The sequence below is a fragment of the Palaemon carinicauda genome, chromosome 3, assembly GCF_036898095.1.
Source record: "Palaemon carinicauda isolate YSFRI2023 chromosome 3, ASM3689809v2, whole genome shotgun sequence".
Classification (NCBI taxonomy): domain Eukaryota; kingdom Metazoa; phylum Arthropoda; class Malacostraca; order Decapoda; family Palaemonidae; genus Palaemon; species Palaemon carinicauda.
The window spans coordinates 150,531,252-150,551,349 of record NC_090727.1 but is presented as its reverse complement, the minus strand read 5'-3'; the positions used below and the strand labels follow the sequence as shown (position 1 = coordinate 150,551,349).

General features: G+C 38.3%; 1 protein-coding gene across 4 annotated transcripts in view; it reads left to right on the top strand.

Annotated features, from left to right (window-relative positions):
* The first annotated feature begins 8,059 nt into the window (after positions 1-8,059).
* The window catches only part of LOC137638639 (protein phosphatase 1 regulatory subunit 7-like), a 106,270-nt gene continuing 94,231 nt past the window's right edge, over positions 8,060-20,098 (top strand). For 2 of the 4 annotated variants that reach the window (XM_068370899.1, XM_068370901.1), the window contains exons 1-4: positions 8,060-8,217; positions 14,729-14,851; positions 17,688-17,743; positions 18,432-18,628. In XM_068370899.1, coding sequence (XP_068227000.1) covers positions 14,731-14,851; positions 17,688-17,743; positions 18,432-18,628 — 374 coding nt within the window. In that variant the 5' untranslated portion in view covers positions 8,060-8,217; positions 14,729-14,730. Of the gene's footprint in view, positions 8,218-8,663; positions 8,792-14,728; positions 14,852-17,687; positions 17,744-18,431; positions 18,629-20,098 lie in introns of those variants that run through there. The other 2 variants (XM_068370902.1, XM_068370900.1) reach the window with 2 other exon arrangements.

Below are 20,098 nucleotides of genomic sequence, written 5' to 3'. Positions count from 1 at the left end.
ATGTAATTAAGATATAAAAATACACATTATAAATTATAATATATTGAATAATGATTAGTATTTTACAGGAAATTAAGGAATACTAAAGGGTTTTTTGGTAAATGCATTTTGGTAAAACAAAGGGTGAGACATTCAAGTAGAAAAAAAAATTTAAGCTACCAAATAGAATAAACCACAAATAAGGAGGGTTAATATTATTACTAGCCAAGTTACAACCCTAGTTAGAAAGCAGGATGTTATTATCCCAATGGCTCCAATAGTGAGAATAGCCCAGTGAGGAAGAGAAATAAGGAAACAGATAGAATAGAATAATTAAGAAATCTAACTAATGACAGTGGAAGATTTGAATAACTTTCATTTATACGTATATTTATTCAATGGCAGACATAATGTAGGACTACAGATGACTTCTGTAGGAAGTATTTCTTTACAATTAATAAATATATTGCCATCAAGTCATAGTAGTTAGAACTTTAAAAGAAATTTACGAGACTAATGGAAGAGTATTGGCAGCCATATGCAAAAAATACAAATGGTTTCTTTACTCCCATTACTTTATTTATCTCTCATTTTATCCATTCTTTCATTTATCTCACTCCCTCTTTATTTACACGTTGTTTAGTGTTGATAGTTATTTAGTATTGAGAATTCCAGGAATAATAATTAAATTGGGTTCACGGTACCAATGACAGTATGTCCATCTACTGTCGTCAAATAGTACTAAAAATAGTGAATAAATCTAGTATAAAAATGACAGCTGAGGCCATCTAGGGATTGCTGAAATAACTATTATTAACACTATAAAATAAACACTAACTGAAAGCTATTTAAATCACACGAAAATGACAATCTGAAATCTAAGTAATCCTGAGAGTTTTTTTTTTTTTGTACTATCTAAGTATACGAGAGCATTGCGTAATAGATAAAAAATGTTTTACTAACTTAATATGACAGAATTTAGCTGTTAAAAGTAATAAAAAACTCATTTAAAATCTATAATTGACAACTTTAGTACATTGGCATAATTTTTCTATTAAAAACTATTGTCCATTAATTTAAATTGATTATAAAATTATTCAAAAATAAATTTTTGAAAATAATATAAAAATAGTAATTTATTTTTAAGATGTTTGTAGATATCATTAAGTTTTTCTTCTATGAATTAATATATCTTACTGGGTTTTTGTAAACAGCGATTTGGTAAAGGTGATTGTGGGAAATACAAACTACAATTCATTTCTAAGACTTTAAAATGAGCAAAGAGGCCAATAAAAATGAGTAGATTGGAATAGAAAACTCTATTCAAATTATTTATTTGATGGTAACTATAATATCGAATTATTTACTCAAGGAAGCCTTAAAATATATTGTTAGTATCCCAAGATCGTGAATCAACCCAACCAGCCAAAGGAGACAGGCCACGCCGAAGATTAAATATCTAATATAACTAATTTTCTATATGATTTAATATATTACATTAATATAATTCTATAGCAGCATCACTGCAATTAGCAACGGTATTATATAATTACTACATGTCACAACGTATGCCTCTACAGATGCCAAAATTCTGTATCAACGGAATCCATTATTCAATGCAGAAAACTAAGTAGGTGTAATTGTATCATTAACTGATTTCCCAAAGAGGAAATAGGGCCTGAATGCTAAAAAATTTTCCACATTGTTATATATGCAGGGAAAAAGTTACAATAATCCTTACTTTGTTGTTTTCAAAGGCAGAATAAAGAAAGACACGTAACTCGAAAGTGAAGGACGTTTGCTGCAGTTTTCCTTAAACTCCCAAGAGAGAAGAAGAAAATCCCCCAAAGTCCTCCAATGATCACAGAAACAGGACAAAGCAAAGGTTTTCTGACAAAAACTATAATGATCTTTACTTAGAGAAAGTGGAAAGTTGTGTTGTTTTAGTTAGAATAACCTTTATTGACTATGTGGTTAATATTTTCTTACTTGATCTTATTGTCGATAATGTTTTTTACAGTTATAATACAACAGAAGGGAGTTACTTGTTCAGAAGTATTGGCAACTATGAAATTGTTAACATATGCTAATTTAATTATTTTTAAAAAAACGAATTGATGTATTTTCTTAAAATCTACCTATGATTCCAATGAAATATACTTGTTTTTTTAATGACTAAGAAATAAAAAAAAAATTCTTCCAATTTTTATAATAAAGTAAATAGTTTTTGTGTGTAAAGAAGAAATCGGATGGGCTACTTTTAAAAAATGCGCTGCAAAGGCAAAACCTCAACGTGAATCTGATCTGATCTGATCTGGATAAAGTTATTTTTAGGTCAAATAACCTCAACTGAACTGAGTAGGCCTACTACTTTCTTTGTTATAGACCTCTTGGAGTCTAATCAATGTTTTACTCCTTATCAATCAAGCAGTTAATGTCTTATTATCAATGGTACATCAAAATTATTCATTCACAACCAGTCGAAGTATTTCTCTCTCTCTCTCTCTCTCTCTCTCTCCTCTCTCTCTCTCTCTCTCTCTCTCTCTCTCTCTCTCTCTCTCTCTCTCTCTCTCTCTCTCCACTTGAATTATAAACATGCAACTTAAACTCCGTCTCCCTCCACTTGTTAAGAGAATATACTCCAATGTCACCTACTTCAGTATTAAATATTTGTATTATTCTCACCTTTCTTCTCAATACTCACACATCGCCAGGACTTCTCTGGATCTGAATGCACCTTGTCCACTTCTACACCAGAGGTGACATACACTCGTCAGCACAGTCTCTTCAAGCATTCAGGGTTTTAATATCAACATCGTGGCAGAGAATGTGGATCATGGCCTTGCACCCTGGCACACACCTGTGCCACAATCTCTTAAACTCCATTCTCCAAGACTACACTGTTAAAAATTTGCATTAAAAGCCGGTAAATGTCTGGCAACTTATATCCCAGGATTTTTACCTCTTAAAAACGGATATATTGATGTAAAAGAGTGATACTACTTTCACCAACCCGTAAAATATAACAAAGTAAGGTAAAGTTACGGTCGCCTCCATTTTGCTGAAATACGGTTGCGAAGAGTATATTTTTATGGAAAAAAATACGGTTTTTTCTAACAGTGTACATTGCCTCAACTTCAACATGCATTGGAGACCATCGACAGACAGTCAGACTGTCCTCGTCGCGCAGTATAGCCCACCACCTGTACACAGACGGCTCCCTGAAGCAGGATGGCAGGGCGGGATGTGCTGTTTTTTCTGCCACTTTCGAACCAGAGGGTCGGACAGGGCTTCGCCTCACTAAGTCATCAACCTCCACGTATTGTGAGCTAAATGGATTTCTAGATGCAGTTATTCTAATCTCACCGACCATATATAACAGCTTGATCATCTGCGACTCCCAGCCAGCACTCCGAACCCACTCATCACACAAACCAGCACCTGGTTACACAAATACTTGGGTAACTAAACACAACCAACATAAACTTACTGGATTCCTCTGGATTCCTTCTCATATAGGACTTCTGGTTAACAGCCCCATTGACCGTCTCGCAAAAGCTGCCTGTCAACTGGATCCTCCAGAGGCTGATACTCCACTCCATCTCTCCTGTGCTGCAGAAAAATGGTGTGCTAAGCTGCTTGCTCACCTACTCATCGTCGTATTAATGCCGAGAGGGCCATCAGTGTATCAACACAGCATTATGACCACTTCCTTCCTTACCAATGCAAGTATTATTGCAATGGACTCATGGTTCGTCAAAATAACGTGGTGTGTGCTTGTCTTCAGTTGGGTTGGCGACCAGTTTGGCAGGTGGCTGAGCAAGAGAGTCCCTCACTTCTGTAAGTTATGCGGCGGGCCCGATGCCAACACCATGGAATATTATTGCCTGGAATGTCCTCTTGTTACTGACTTATTACCACAAAGAATCACAGTGGGTGATATATGTTAACAATTGTTGACAGATAATAATTTGCTTGATAAAATTCTCCTTGTCCATTCTTACTTTGGTGGATACTGAACAAGTATTACCTTTCATAAAATTGACTTGGTTGTGATATTAACTAAAGATAGGTACAAATTACCTACGAAATCAATCACAAAATTTTAATTTGTATTCCATATGAATTCTTTTAGTATAACTTAAATACCTGACTAATACAGTGGTAACGTGATTGCCTAGCATTCGCATGGCAGCAGATCGATACCAGCCCAGGACTGTGAGTTTAAGCTGTTTACTGGGGAGGCTACTGCTGTGGTTGGGCACTACAGTGGGGGGGGGGGGGGCGGTTGGACTTGCATGGCTGACGTTCTGGTGAGAATCTATTCTGATGAAACAGGAACTGAAACCACACAGCTTTACCCTTACCTTTAAATAGATGTAAACGATACTATTGTTACTCTGAACTCAAATGTCTGACGGCAATGGTCGTAATAAATTGATTATGCAAAAATCTACACAACTTTCTGCATGTCATCCTCTATGCAAACCTTCTTCCGTGTTATCCTTTATGCAAAACTATTTACAGATTAGCTCTAATTGTTTTACTTGGTTAGCAATACATTGTTGGTTCTGCAAGAAAAGGGGAATGGTCTACAGATTAAACACAAATCACCATTGAAATAATCACCCTTAATGTCAAAGGCTAACTAGTTGTAAAAAAAGAAATAAGACTACTCTCTCTCTCTCTCTCTCTCTCTCTCTCTCTCTCTCTCTCTCTCTCTCTCTCTCTCTCTCTCTCTCTCTCTCTCTCTCTCTCTCTCTCTCTGAGGTTTTGTGCTCGTATTACTGTTCTTCGACTGGTGTCAAAGCATCACCGGCAAAATGAAATAAAAATGAAAATTTTATTTTGCGAATTGACTAATGTAAAACTCCAGACAAAGGTTGTAGAACGATGCACAAATCCCTCTGAATACAATCTGATTTATACAGAAAAAAAAAGGTTAAAAAAACCTTGAGAACGATATCATCTGCAAATATGCGATGGATTAAAAAAATCCTCAGAAGAAATAATACATTTGCTATTAACTTTCCAAGGAAACATAAATGCCTACGTTCCAGGAAAGGACAAAAAGATATAAATCTTCCCAAAGATATTCTAAGAACGGAATAATGAATGGATAAAACCCTGCTCTCTACAGGACCTACAAACTCAGTTTATCGTATACATTCTTAGACATTTTGCATATCACACTGCATTAACTGGTGTTCATTGTCAAATCCACATCATCGAAGCACTTAGAAAAGAAGAAACACTTCAGTTTCTTTTTGAGCGAAATTTTTCTCTTTTTTATCAATTCTCGAATTTGAATTGTCTTATTAACAGTAAATTGAATATTTACATAGCTGCAGTTCATGACATCCTTAGTATATGGTCCACATTTTCTGCTAATATCTTCAATTCCAAATCACGAGCTTTTAAATTTCTTGAATTCACTACATGATCATTTGGTTTGTTCAACTTAGTTCAGTTTGTGCGTTTCATCTGTTGCGAGTTATATTCTTCAATGGCAGGATTTTCTGAACATTTCCTACACGCTTTTTAATCAGTCTTGAACTTGCAGTATTTTTCAAGATGGCCATACCCTTGACAATGGTAGCAGGTGATCACGAGATACCTGTCAAATATAAGTACCTAATTGAAATAGCCCTCAGAACTTTATGAACAAAATTTTTAACAAGTAGGCCTAGTGGGTAGTCCCACCTGAAGCACTTTTCTTGAATACCAGACTTATATTCAGTTCTACAGGCAAATATTCCTTTGAATCAAAGCATTTAATACTACGCCTTTATCCTTGTATACATTACTTCTAAGTATTTGTTTTCATTTTCCTATTTTCCATGTTTCGGTGTCAGCAACCATGGTCTGAATCTTGTTTACTGTTTCATCTCTGATCTTTTCATCAACATTTACAACCACATTTTCATTTGAAGTTGACCTCGTATCAAGAATTTGTATAACCATAAATGCATTCTCAACCAATTTTTTTTCTTGTCTAGTTGTAGTTGGTGCTCCAGTTAATTTAATATTACGAGTAAGACTTTTCCTTAACGTTGACAGCGTGTGTCATTTTCTTAGTTTAGGGGGCCATCAGTGTCAACTTAATTGATTCCATGTTCTTCGCTCGATTATCTACCTTCTCAGTAAGATCATTTATTTTACGGTCCGTGGTCTAGGTGGAATTTGATGCATTATGCAATAAGCACAGCGAGATGTTTTTTTTCCCAATTCAGATATTCTCCTTTCGTGTTCACCTGTATATAGTGAGTTCTTTCTCCTTTAGTTTTTCTCAATTTTTTGACATATTCGTCATGGCCATTTTTTGGCATCATCTACACAAACAGGGCAAACCCATTTTAATTTGGCTAAATTTTCATCACTGATGTTGACATCCATACAAACACACTTCTTGTGGTATCTGCGTACCTCTCACAAAATTCACTTCCTATCCACTTCCCCCCCCCCCCCTCCGAAGATCCACACAAACGGCAAATATATTCTTAATGTTGTGATTTTGTGTTTTACTAGAGTTCCTCCATGAGATTAAATACTATCTGCAAAGATTTAATCAACGAAATAAAGCGAGATCAAAACTCAACACTGCGTGATAGCCTACGTCTACACTCGAAGAAGGTTGATCAGACTATGTAATAATATATGCACTTATGCGAAAAATTCTTTCCTAAAGCTGAACTCTATGCTATTTCTTTCAAGATTGTTAATAATAGTGGTTGAATTTCTTGATAATGGTAAATTAAACGAATGGTTTTTATCCGTAAAAAAAAAAAACAGTAGCAGCTTTCTGTCTTTTGGTACGTACGGTATAACTCTTCCTGTTATATTATCTCTTCTTAATGCACTTACCCATATGACTACTATAAAACACACCCTATTTCCTTGTCAGAGAAATTCTCTTTCAGAACCCTTTCAATGTATAGGCCTATTGTTTTAAAAATTTACATCAAAACTGCAGAATTTTAATAAAAAGAGAATGAAAATAAAAAAAAAATCTTATAACATGGCAACAAAAATAGATTTTGTGTGTAGTAAGATTTTCTGTTGACATTGCTTTCACGCAATTGATTTGCTATATGGCACGCGTGTTCGTTTTCTACAAACAAAAGGCTTTATTGTTTTCTTGCAAATTATGAGCTGGGCAAATACAGTTAGCTTTTACAAAAAAATTTGGTAAATAATGAACAACTGAATCTATTATTATATTTTGTATTAAAATATACCGGTTAAAATACAATCTTGTTACTAAGGTGTGCCGCATATTAATCACAGCTATATGGGATGAGGTCACGCACCCATAGAAAATAAAGCGCCATGGCTGGCTATGCGCAAACGCGAATGAATCATTAGTATTTTTTTTTCTTTTTAGAAAATTACTTTAATGAGGGTTGATTTTGGAGATATAACGAAGTTATTATTTTTGTAAACAGATCAACAAGGACTGTAATACGATAGTAAACAAATCCCAAGTATTTTCAAGGAAGTTGCCGACTGGATTCGTTGAAAGAGCTACCCAGTTCTGCTTACAAATGAAAATAATTGTAGTTGAAATGTTGTGAACATTAAATGTAGAAGTGTAAATTATATTAATTTGAAAGAGAATTGTAAGTGTCCCATCAGCTTATTTTACACTAAATATATTGCCTAGTTTATACACTGACGGTAAAACGAGGAATATGAGACTAGATACTATTGACAACAATAAATAAATATTACTTTCCTAATCGTAGCAATAGAGCGTATAACTAAAAGCTACTAATTTATGTCTTATATTACGGGCTGCCAACCCAAGAGCCCGTGTGTTACACAAGGTAAGGCAATCTACACACACATGTCTTATAAATTTGAATAACCACACTGTATCTTGTTTTAAATTGCAAGGCCATTCACCTCATCCATAGCTTTGTATGTACTGGCATATTTACTAGAGTACTTCAAAGTACCTATTTAGATTAATTCATCAGAGATATTACGACAATTATTGTAATATTTTTTTTCATTGAATTGATATAATTATAGTAATTAATGACATTTTAAAATTAGGAATATGATGCCTTATTGGCACATTTGCCTCTTTATTTGATGGCGCCTCCTTTGACAGTGAAGAGACTGAAGAGATGATCTCCAACAATTTCTATTGTTGGTATAACCGATGTCCCATCCCAAAGTTCATCTGACACGCCTAAATCATTAATTATTTTCGACGAATCGGAGTATTTTAAGGTAAAGTATGGTTATTCGGATGTGGAATAAGTTTCTTTCAGTGTATTGATTTGGTTGTAAGGAAGAAATTGTCAGTGTTACGTTGAAGGTAAAATATTGTGTTGGAAAGACCAAAAGACCTTAGGTTACCCGCAGGGTTTTTAACCCCTAAACCCTAAACAAATACAGTACGTCAACCCCACAATCACTCATAGCAGAAATAATATCAGTTTTAGTGACTATTTTACTGATGAATGGGCAAAAAGTTCCCTACAACGAAGTTAACTTCTAGGTAGGCTACACATTGTGATATTCTGGTCACGTTCATAAGGTAGTCATGTGCTACGATGTGACTGCAGGACGTGGGCAGCATAATTAATATTTAAAGGTTATAATATCATACTGTAACTGCATTCCAATCACATTAACCATATGATTGAACCGTTTCACTCTGCAGTGTTAACTAGTCCTAGTCCTATACTGTGACATGTGTATTTTGACTTATTATTGGAGGAACCCTAGGTTGTAGGCTAGGCTTGAGTCTATTTTGCGATTAGAGGAAATATATTGGGTCATCTGGATCATAAGCCTAGAAGTGAGGAAATAACTTAACTTAGTGAAAAGGGATGTCTCAAAAGGATGTCTCAAAACACGAGAAAAGCAATTTGAAAAAGTAGGGTAAATTATAGAACAACACGGAACTAAATTTTCAATAAAAAAAACAACATCTCCTACTTAAAATATTGTGCTTTCAATGAATTTCACCTATATTTCCACTGCAAATAAACCAATCTCCCGTTATCCACTCCACCTTCCCGACGGACATAGGTAGGACCCTGAGAATTTGGGCGGCCGTAAACAGGAAAGAGTGTAATTATTTAACACTTCTGAAATTCATAAAAGGCCACCGAACCTAACACACCTCGCCTAACCTAACCTAACTTAGTAGTTCCGATTGTCACTGTCCCCAACCCCCAGTGTTGCCAGTGGTTAAAGGCAATGTGGTGCCCCTGTGTCAGGGACCCTGGTGGTTCCCCACACCAAACCCAAGAAGACTATTAAAGCTTGAAGAGTGACACCTGTGTTGGCAGAAATAGTTCCAGCACTATGACAGCCCAAGCCTGAGTTCGGGCATAAGTCGGCCTCGGCGCCGAAAGTGGGTGCTGCCCAAGTATTTGGGTTTATCCTGTTTCCCAACCGAGTTATCCCAGTGTTAACCACCCTTCCTCCTGTTCTTGCCCCTTTTACCCTTGAGCTTGGGGGTCTGGGGCATATTACCCCTGCTCCTTCTTTGTCTGTTTCGTTTGTGGCAGTGCCTCATGTCCATGTGAATGCGCCTCCTCTCCCCAGTGATAGTGTGCATTACTGTTGCGGCTCCTGTTGGAGCAACTCAAGTAAACGGTTTTTTCCATCGGGGGAGAGTTGTCGTCGTTGGTTGCTCAGATCTCAAGTTCTCTGCTCCCCTGGCCAGGTAGGCAGAGCCATGCCCCTGCTTCTGCTGGCTGGTAAGTTAAGACACCTGAGCCACTAGGCAGAGCCACGCCACCCTGGGCTGGTAGGCAGAGTAAAACACCCCGAGCCACTAGGCGGAGCCACTTCCCACAGGACGGTAGGTGGAGCCACAGCCTTCCACGCCAGTAGGAGGATCCATGGCCCCCCTTGGCTGGTAGGTGGAGGAGCCATGGTCCCCCTCTTGTTATAACCCTGTGTCACAGCCCCCGGCGCCGTGGCTTGGTCTGAGTCAGCAATGGATGGTCCCGTACACCTTTTATTCCTTGACGAAGGATAAGCTTTGGTTCCCTCCATCACCTTTCCTTCCCGGATGGTGGATTCCTGCTCCTCCCTCTTCTGGCGAGAATTGTTTTGAACCAGTTGAGAGGATGGCATCGGTCGAGGCTGTCATTATGGAAGTGAGATTGAAAATGTTCAAGGCAGAATGTTCGTTTGTCCCTATACAAATATGAAAATGTTCAAGGCAGAATGTTCGTTTGTCCCTATACAAATACAAACCCTCATCTTTACATAGAAGATAACAGCACAAGCTGGAGCATGGCTATTAAACTTTTAACGAGGTCTCAACATCCGTATTGGCTATTAGGTACTAGTGGGTAGTGAGGAAGCACTCCAACTCCCCTTTTCACTTACAACAACTTCACTTTGATTTCAGCCATGGTTGAGAGCATATTTTCTCTTCCATGCTCTTAGGACTGGTTAAGAATTAAACTTTTTCCTTTTTTCTCCTACAGGTGTGTTTGATATGCCTGCTTTAGGATGCACAGCTTATTGTTTTGTCCGGGCGTGGCGGGTCGCTCTTGCTTCCCATTTATGTCCAAGATTGAGAAGGATCCTCACCAACTTTACCATACGTGCAGGTAACACTCCTGCACGCAGGCCTCTCCATACAACAAATGTCGGGGGTGGCCATCCTTCCAGTAGAAGTAGTATGTTAGGAGGAGGATGAAGTCTAAAAAGGATTCTTCCCTCTCTCTCCAGGTCCCCTCCCCTTGGTCTCTTCGTTTCGCTTCCTCTGGCGGACTATCAAGTAAAATCACAGTTGACTGTTTAACCCTCGGGCAATCTTTGGGTCAGGAAGATTTTTCCTGTTTCCGTTAGTGAGATGGAAAACCTTCCTCCTTTGGGAGTCTACATCTGAAGATGCCCTCTCTTTTGTGGCTGTCCTTGGAGCTTTTGGATCCCTCATCGAAGAACTGACAGGTATTCTTGTCCTTGCCTTCTGAGCCCGTTGACCCCTCTGGGACTTTTGGCATAACCCCCTCTCCTATCTCCTCAGGTAGCATAGAAGTACCAGCGTTATTTGTAGCCAGCGCGCTCCTGCTCTTCAGAGTCGAGTCTGGCCGGATACAAGCTTTGAGAGGGGAGAGGATTTCGATTCTGACAGTTCATTAGTTGATATCCCAGCTTTAGCTAGCCCTAAGGCTCTAGATACACAGGAAGACGAGTATGAGTCAACTCTTGCAATTTCTAGCATGCATTATCAATTGTTTTAGTGAGGCTCCCTACTTCTTTCCTGAGGGGAGGGATGTGGCCGTAGACTTTCTATGCCATGCTCCTAAAGCCAACAGATCACGATTAGAGCTACCATGGTCGAAATTGGCTCCAGGGTCTATTGCAAAGGTTGACTCGCAGGTTTCTGTAAGGAAGGACTCCCTTACGGCTGGGAGATCTTTAACGCTTCTTCCTCCACCTTTTGTGAGGCAGAGGAAGCACTATAACATTCCTGGTGGTTTTCCTTTAGACTCGGTAGAGTTGACCTTGGCGCAAGGCTCGAGTTCAGAGAAGTTGGTTGCACAGTCAGTAGTATTTTCTGCTGCTTATGCTTTGAACATGGACAGGTAAGGTTACTCTTCAGGCCGCCTCCTGGATGGACCAACACAGAAGACCTATAGTATCCTGAGAAACTTTAAACCTTTAACACCATCGTCCTTAGCGGTGCTCTTTTTGGACTTCTTAACTCTTAACGTGGCAAACTAGTAGGTCAACTAGATCCTGAAGAGGCATGTCGATGTCGTCTCCCAGTTCCTGGGGCAAGTTTCAAGGAATGGAGATACTGTACTTCATCTCCGGAACTCCTCCATTAAGACCTCGTCCATGTATCCTCTTGAGGACGTTGAGGCGGTAACTGAGAAGTGGAGGAAGGCGAGCCAAGACTCTCTTCCATAGAGCCGTTACATTCCGGCCCACCTCTTCGCTACCTACTTTGCCTGAGGCTTCTCCAGTTGCGAGTCAAGCCATAAAACCTTCAACGGAAGTCCCAAGGTTCTTCCATTAGGAGGTCCTCTTCCAGAGCACTTTAGCTCTTCAGAGCATGCTCACAAGGTTGCTTGTCAACCTTGCCCTGATAGTGCGGGTAGTAGCTAGACACCTTCCCGCCTCCACTTACCTACTAGATTTTGAGAGGTGAGGAGGAATTCTTACCCTCCTGCACACCCAATATTGTAGTTCAGAATCTAGGATCAATCAGCACGCAGATCCTGGTTCTTTGGTCTGATCACCGGCAAGAAGCAATCTTTGGACTGATTTATTACTCGTCTTAGCAACCAGAGCTATGATTTCTTCCTCTAAGGAACTCGGATCAAGAGTTTTCAAGCTCAATTGAGTAGGTACTTGTCACCCTTTTTTAGAATCTCCCTGTGGCAGGTTTTTTGGGGCAGGTTAGCATCAAACAATGTTAGGTGTCCTCTTCCTGTGGGATGTGACCCACAGGTTTCTTCTTCCGGACCTTTTGTGTCTTGTAGTTACACAGCGAGTGGAATAGCTACCTTTGCTCCTTTCACAGGACCATTCACATTAGATCAAGACAAGAATGACGTATAAGTGTGGGACAAAAGGAAAGTCTGACTGGCCCTTTCTTTTCCTTTTGATCATCCCCTCTCGAGATACAGCATGAAATAGTGCAAGCTGGACTTTAATGCACCATTCAGCTTATGGTTATTCTTTACTCAAGTACAAGGGAAGTGTAACATACAGGCATATGACAGGATTTAGCAGTTGCATCGTTCTTTATGCTAGGTCTACGACAGATTTTCGGTTGAAAAACAACCCCTGAAGCCAGGGCCATCAACCCGATGGTATACTACCCTGGTTCATGAGAATTAAGGAGTCCTTACTCGGCTAGCATCAGAGATGCACGAGTTTTGAGTTCCTAGGTTAAATATCCAACCAGTTAGAACGGGGATTTCCGCCACCCAAGAATGAGTCTCCTATAGTAATGAACAATGGTTTGCATTATGTGTGAGAGCAAATGACATTTTTTAAGTATTTTTTTTTTCTAACTATACAAGCCTGGGTCCTTTACTTAAACTTGGCCGCCAACACCAACCCCCATGTAAGTCCCAGCTACTAAGGGAGTTGTTAGTGAGCCCAGAGGGAAGGTGCAGTTGCCTCCTCACAACTGGGAGGTAAATACCAAGCCTGTTGTTACACCTTGTTAAAAGTTTGAACTGCTCTGCTCCAGCTTCCACTGTTTTTATCTCTTATAGTAAATGACTCAGGTTTGTATAGTTTGGAAAAATAGAAATAAATAAACTTTACTTCAGGATAATTTATGTAGCCCTGAGTCCCAATAATCCGGCCAAATTTTTATCGCATTTACAACCCTGATACCTCCTATTCCCTATTATTATTATTATTATTATTAAATGCTAAGCTACAACCCTAGTTGGAAAAGCAGGATGCTATAAGCCCAGGGGCCCCAACAGGGAAAATAGCTCAGTGAGGAAAGGAAACATGGAAAAATAAAATATTTTAAGAATAGTAACAACATTTAAATAAATATTTCCTATATAAACAATAAAAACTTCAACAAAACAAGAGAAAGAGAAACTAGATACAACAGTGTGCCTGAGTGTACCCTCAAGCAAGAGAACTCTAACCCAAGACAGTGGAAGGCCATGGTACAGAGGCTATAGCACTACCCAAGACTAGAGAACAATGGTTTGATTTTGGAGTGTCCTTCTCCTAGAAGAGCTGCTTACCATAGCTAAAGAGTCTCTTCTACCCTTACCAAGAGGAGAGTAGCCACTGAACAATTACATTGCCGTAGTTAACCCCTTGGGTGAAGAAGAATTATTTAGTAATCTTAGTGTTGTCAGGTGTATGAGGACAGAGGAGAATCTGTAAAGAATAGGCCAGACTATTCGATGTCTGTGTAGGCAAAGGGAAAGAACCGTAACCAGAGAGAAGGATCCAATATGGTACTGTCTGGCCAGTCAAAGGACCCCCTAACTCTCCCTACTGCTATTGATAACACTGATGGCTAGAATGAGAGTTCACTCAACTCTAATCCTCATTTGCTTTTAAACAGCTGGTCGAATAACAACCTTTTGCTCTTTGGTATTATAATTGCCCTTTTTTTACCCAAATCTCCTTCAAGCATTTGTATGTTTGTCACTGTCTTTTATACCAATTGACAGTGTTAGTAGGGCATTGTTTAATCTTGTTTGATTGCTGTTAATCTGATAATCTGTCAATGCGCAACCCATGGAGTTCTCAAGATTTGCCAGTGCTTCCCCTTCCAGTCCGGTCAGGACCTACCTGACCATTAGGATTCGCATGAGTTGTAAGGAATGTCATCTCAGCCTACACAATTGCTGCTTTCTCATTACCACTAGTAACTTCACCTTGAACTTTAAGGTTATGATGATTCACGATTTCGCGCAATTTTTGAGCGCATGACCCAGTCTCTACTGACCACAAACTGTTCACTTTTGCTTCCTTCCCCATTTACTTTTCAATGTCTCAAAAAAAGATTCACACGCTGTTTTCCTCGCTCAGGCAATACAGTACATTTTCTTCTGCGTTCATGAGAACTAGTTTGCCAGTTTATATTTACGATGTAAATGTTGGAAGTTGAAACATTTTCTTAACGAATTATGAGAGATGCCGTGTATCCACCAAACATTGCAAATCAGTATCATCTTAACCCAATGACTTAATGTAATTTAGTTTTTTAATACCTTAAATTATCTGAAACTCCTATGTCTCATAGTATTAAAACTAATCTTTTTTCTAGGCATGGGGGACACAAGTCCATCAGGGGCTGATGAAAAAATGTCTCCCGATTCAGACACCAACCACCATTCTGAAGAGTATGATGAGCCAACAGTTGAATCTGATGTTGAAGAAGAGTCAAGAGGTAAAGAACCAGGGTTTTAACTAATTTAATTAATTTTGAATTTTTCCTGATGACAGTTTACAGGTAGAGGAAAATACAGTTTATCATAGTGCTTCCATTAACACTGGAGAAGAAAAAGAAGCGGTACAATTAATAATTGATTAATTTTTTCCCATGGAATATTTACCTTAATTTTTTACTCTAAGTATATTTTTCATCTTGTTAAAGATTTACACTTTAAGCTGAATATATTAAGCCAATGTCTCATTTGTACAATGTCCTATTTGTGTTCTAGACCTCATAACAGTTTGTTTCCTTGCGTATACAAACCTTTTGTCCTTTGAAATAGGGAATATCTTCAATGGAGATGTAACGGGTGTGTAAACGTTAATGACAGGTGGTGAACATGGGTGAGTAACCCCACCCACTAGTCCCTCAAAGACACTCAACTTTTATCTCAGGCTGCAGAATACAAACATACTGTTGCATCCTATCCTTTTCTCATAATTTTTAGTGTGAATGGTTTACTTTGACTTCCTGTTAATGATGAAAGGATAGATATTACACAAGTGGGTGAAGGATGAACACTGCATCGGTTTATGGCTAAAATGGCAATAGATGCAAACTCACTCTGCACTTTCATAGGGTCATAACTGTTCTCAATTATACCCATATACAGAGTGTAGATTGTGGCCTCCTGTTAAAGGGTGGGCCTATTCTTTGAAGAGGGAGTAAAGCTAAGTCTTCTTTGGTGTCATTCTTGGCAACGCCCAAGACAGTGCCGAAGAGACTATAGCAGTTTGCTCTCCTCGAGTTCGCCAACTGATGAAGCTTATGGGTATACTCCCCTCGCTTGGTCATAGGGAGTATGCTTTAGGTTTGAGAACTCTGATTTACAACGGCGAGTTTTTCATTGTTGGTGGAGTGTGAGGTCATCATCACACTAGAGCTTTTGCTGGAAACGTTTTCTGTGCAAACCGCTGACGACGAGTTGACCAAAGGAAGACTTGACAAGCCCTCCTTTAGGTCTTGCAGGTAAGCCCTCTACATAATTATTGAGGTAGCTGATAGTTAAGGCTTCTTAGCCCCTGGTGTCCGGGAGTGCCAGGGACCTAAGTAGGGATTCTCACAGCACGACTGATGCTAAAGAAAGCGCTATCTTTGGTGGAAATGCCAGTGATGAATCCCACTGTACAGTAGTGGACCCTAGGTTCCCACTCTTCTAGAATTTGAGTCATTGGGAAGTAGTTAACAATCCTGATCAACTGTTATTATATCCTGTAAGAGCATTAGGGCGCTATCTGAAGCGCACAAAAGGAGCTCCCCCTTAGATCAAGCATTTGCTTGTTAGTATGGGAGGGTCAAGAGAACTACAAAAAATATGGTCTCCTCTTGGATTCAGCAGGTCATTAATCATGCACTCAATCCTCCCCCAGATCAGCAAGGCAGACAACTGAGAGCTCATGACATCAGGGGCATAAGTAATTCCCTGGTGTTCAAAAGAAACATCTCTGTGGGACAGGTACTCCAAGCGGGCGTGTGGAAAAGACATCACTTTCACAGCCTATTATCTGCAAATTATAACCCACAGGACCCTACATACATATACTCCAGGATCTGTAGTTGGCATTCAATAAGTCCTTTAGCTACCTTAGCTACGATTACTGTAGTAGCAGTTGGTTGAGGGCAGAGGTTACAGCGTCATTAGTATGGGATGAATGTAGAGGAATGACTGGCCGTTTCTTTTTTCATCTTCCCCTCTCTAGGTGCACATCATCTGTTGACTCTGCTAGCTGTCTTCTGCCCAACTCCTACTAAGCCCCATGTTCGTTTTGTGGTCTGAAATATATGTATATTATATTTCTTATGTCCCCAAACTTTCCAAAATGGAGTTGGGTCATGTCTACATTTTAGTGTCCAGTACATGAGTGTCAACCACTCCTCATACTTACCTGGCTAAGTCTTAGTGCAAGTTTCTACTCACTCACCAACCAGGGTTGCACAGGTCGTCACGTCTTTGTCATTGATCTTAATATGTTTACTCTACAGTATATCCATGATTCGTTGCTTCTCATGTAATTTATTTGTGTACTTATTTCCTTCCCTCACTGGGCTATATCCTTTGTTGGAGCCCTTAAGTTTATAGCATCCTGCTTTTCAAACAAGTAGGGTTGTAGTTTAGCTTGTAATAATAATAATGATAATAATGCAGTAATAATACTGTAATAATAATTGCTAACTAAACCAGGTGAAGTCATATTAAGTGCCGTAAGTAAACAAACTTACAGCGAACAATCTAAGTTTGATCGTGCCATTGCAACAAAGGTAACTGAAGAATAGATTGATTGACGTGGTAACCTGGACTTTTCACCACCTACCAGTAGAGAATTCCATTCCCTTTTTAAGTGCATGCCATTGTTGAAACCAAAGAAAATGGGAAAATTTTAAAAATTTTACAGGTGTGTTGATTAAACCAGGCCTCTGGAGAAGTAACAATATGAGATTCATAGGAGTAGTTTAAGATTAAATTGTACAGTATAGCCTACCGCACAATACTGTAGCTGATTTTTATATGAAAAATTCTGATTACTAATGTTTGGGAGACCACTTAAAGTTATCTAATTATATAATGTTTTTTTTCATATTGAAGAATCACACCTTATGCAAGGAAGAGTTCTTTGATTTACAATTGCAGTAAAACATGAATATGAAGAGCATTTCATTTTTTTTTTTTTTTATCTCATATGGAATGAAGATAACCTAGAAGTAGTTGTCAATTTAAAATCTTAGATTTTTGTTTGTTTTTGTTTAGCTTCTGTATTGTTTACCTATCACATTGTTTTTGTTTTTCTTGTAGCGGATGCTGATGACGGAGAAACAGAAGACTTGGTTGTTTTGGATCCAACAGCTGTGGTGAGTTAGTAATTTCTTAATTTTGATTATTCCCAAATTTAACTTATAAAAGGTTTTTAACATGAGCAAAATAGATACTTTTGATTTCATTGTAAAGTTACGGTACATTATTATTTTATTCCCACACAATACAAACTCTCATCTTTTGATAGTTGTATGATTTCAGCTTGGCTGGAATTTAAGGAGGTGCTTCGCCAGCACTTTGATTTAAGCCGCAGAGGTGTACAGACACACTCTTGGTGCTCTTACATAACTAACTCTAGCAATATAATAAAAAAGGGTAAACAAACAGTCTTACTTGCTACAAACAATAATTAGACTAACTACCTCTCACAAACACATTCCCTCTCTTTTGCTCTCTCTCTCTCCCTTCCTCTCATACACTTTAAATTATTTGGAAAGACATGTAAAAAAAAAATAAATCACTATTCTAGAACCTGCTGGTAACCATGTTCTCCCTCTCGCTTGCTCTCTCTGTCCCTCACTCTCATGCACTCTGAATGATTTGGAAAAACATGGAAAAAACATTATTAATTAATCTTCTAGAACCTGCAGGTAACTTTCTATCACCGAGTAGCTCAACAGCTGTTTCAAACTATGCTGAAGTCATACTTCTATTAAAGGTCTCGGGTTTGTATAGTTGGTATAAGTACAAATGAATTTAAATGTTTTATATTGTCTTCTTCAGGATGTAGACCTCAACCACCGACGTATTGCCAAAATTGAAAATTTAGAGTCTTTAACTTGTGTGGAAAACTTGTGTCTGCGTTGGAACCTCATCAAAAAGATTGAAAACCTTCATACTCTGACAATGCTTAAAGAACTTGAACTTTATGACAATCAAATCACCGTCATAGAGAATCTGTCTCCCCTGGTAAACCTCGAGTAAGTACCGAACGTAGAACAGTCTTTATAGTTTAGTAGGTAGTTTGTGTAAGCTCTGAGTCTGCCTTTTATTACAGGTGTCTTTAGGGTCTTTATCACTTGAGCCACTACTGTACAGAGTTTGATGTATTTTGTATGTATGGCATGGTTCTTTAGCCTTACAAATTTATCTTTACATTCCATTTAAACTGATGATCGTATGTGACTTTAAATGTTAAACCTAACCAGTTATATCATTATTTCATGTTAAATGCAGAAAACCCAGTTATATGATCAAATGCTGGAACAATAGTATGTACATTATATAGGTAACTTACAGTTTAATTCACTCTGCCTCTCAATATTCAAAATAGTAAATATTTTTGTACAGTATTTGATTTGTTAATGAAGTACAGAAGAGGAATTTGACTAAAATTAGTCGGCCATATTCTTTCTTCCAAATTTCTCTAAACTTTGTAACTAATTAGTTTTCTTTCCCCCACTTTCATTAGTATTGCCTCTCTTGTTATATAGTATAAGTATTTTATTACCAGTTTCAAAAGTCTCCTCTAAGACCTTGTTTCATAGGTACTGTATAGTACTTTATGTAATAAGCTACAAAGTCCTGAATTCATCCATATACAGTAAATTCCATTGGGGTAGAGTTTTCTTGCCTGAGGGTACCCTTGGGCACACTATTCTATCTTATTTCCCTTCCTCATTTTTAATTTTTTATAATTTATATATGAAAGACCTACTTTAATATTGCTGTTCTTAGAATTTATCTTAGTTGTTCAATACTTCTCTTGTAGTGTATTTATTTCCTTATTTCCTTGCCTCACCAAGCTATTTTTCCTTGTTGGAGCCCTTGGGCTTATATCATCCTGCTTTTCCAGCTAGGGTTATACAGTACCTTAGCTAGTGATAATAATAACATGCTATTCGCTATGCAGGATTTTCACCTTTTATTTTTAAAAAATTCTTGCCAAGTCTCTCCTTTAGTTACCTGTTTAATCTTGTGCAGTACTATTAATTTCATTGCTCTTTTCAATTTTTCCCTTCAGCATTTTTTAATACTGTAAGGTTATACGTGTACAGCAAGCAAGTATATAAGACTCGAGGAAAAATAATTGGTTCGGTCAATGAAGCTCAAAGTTTTATAAAATTTTTAATTGTCAGATATCCTTGCTGTCAAATCTATTTTGCTGCTGAGAAAGTTGAGGTACCTGCCAGGACAGAGCTCATAAAGTCGGGGATATATGCCCCACCTTTGCCCTCAAAATGACCCTATCTGTTGGCCAGGTGTTGAAGGCTGAGGTTTGGAAGTGCCAAACCACCTTCACAGTCTTTTTCCTACTAGGGTATATCCGCAAGACCTTTGACACCTTCGTGCTTGGTCCTGTGGTGGTAGCTGCTCAAGTACTTGTGTAGTTAGGCCAGCTTCCTCATGGAACAGAAGTATCTTGTCTATGGTAATGCATAGGTGTAATT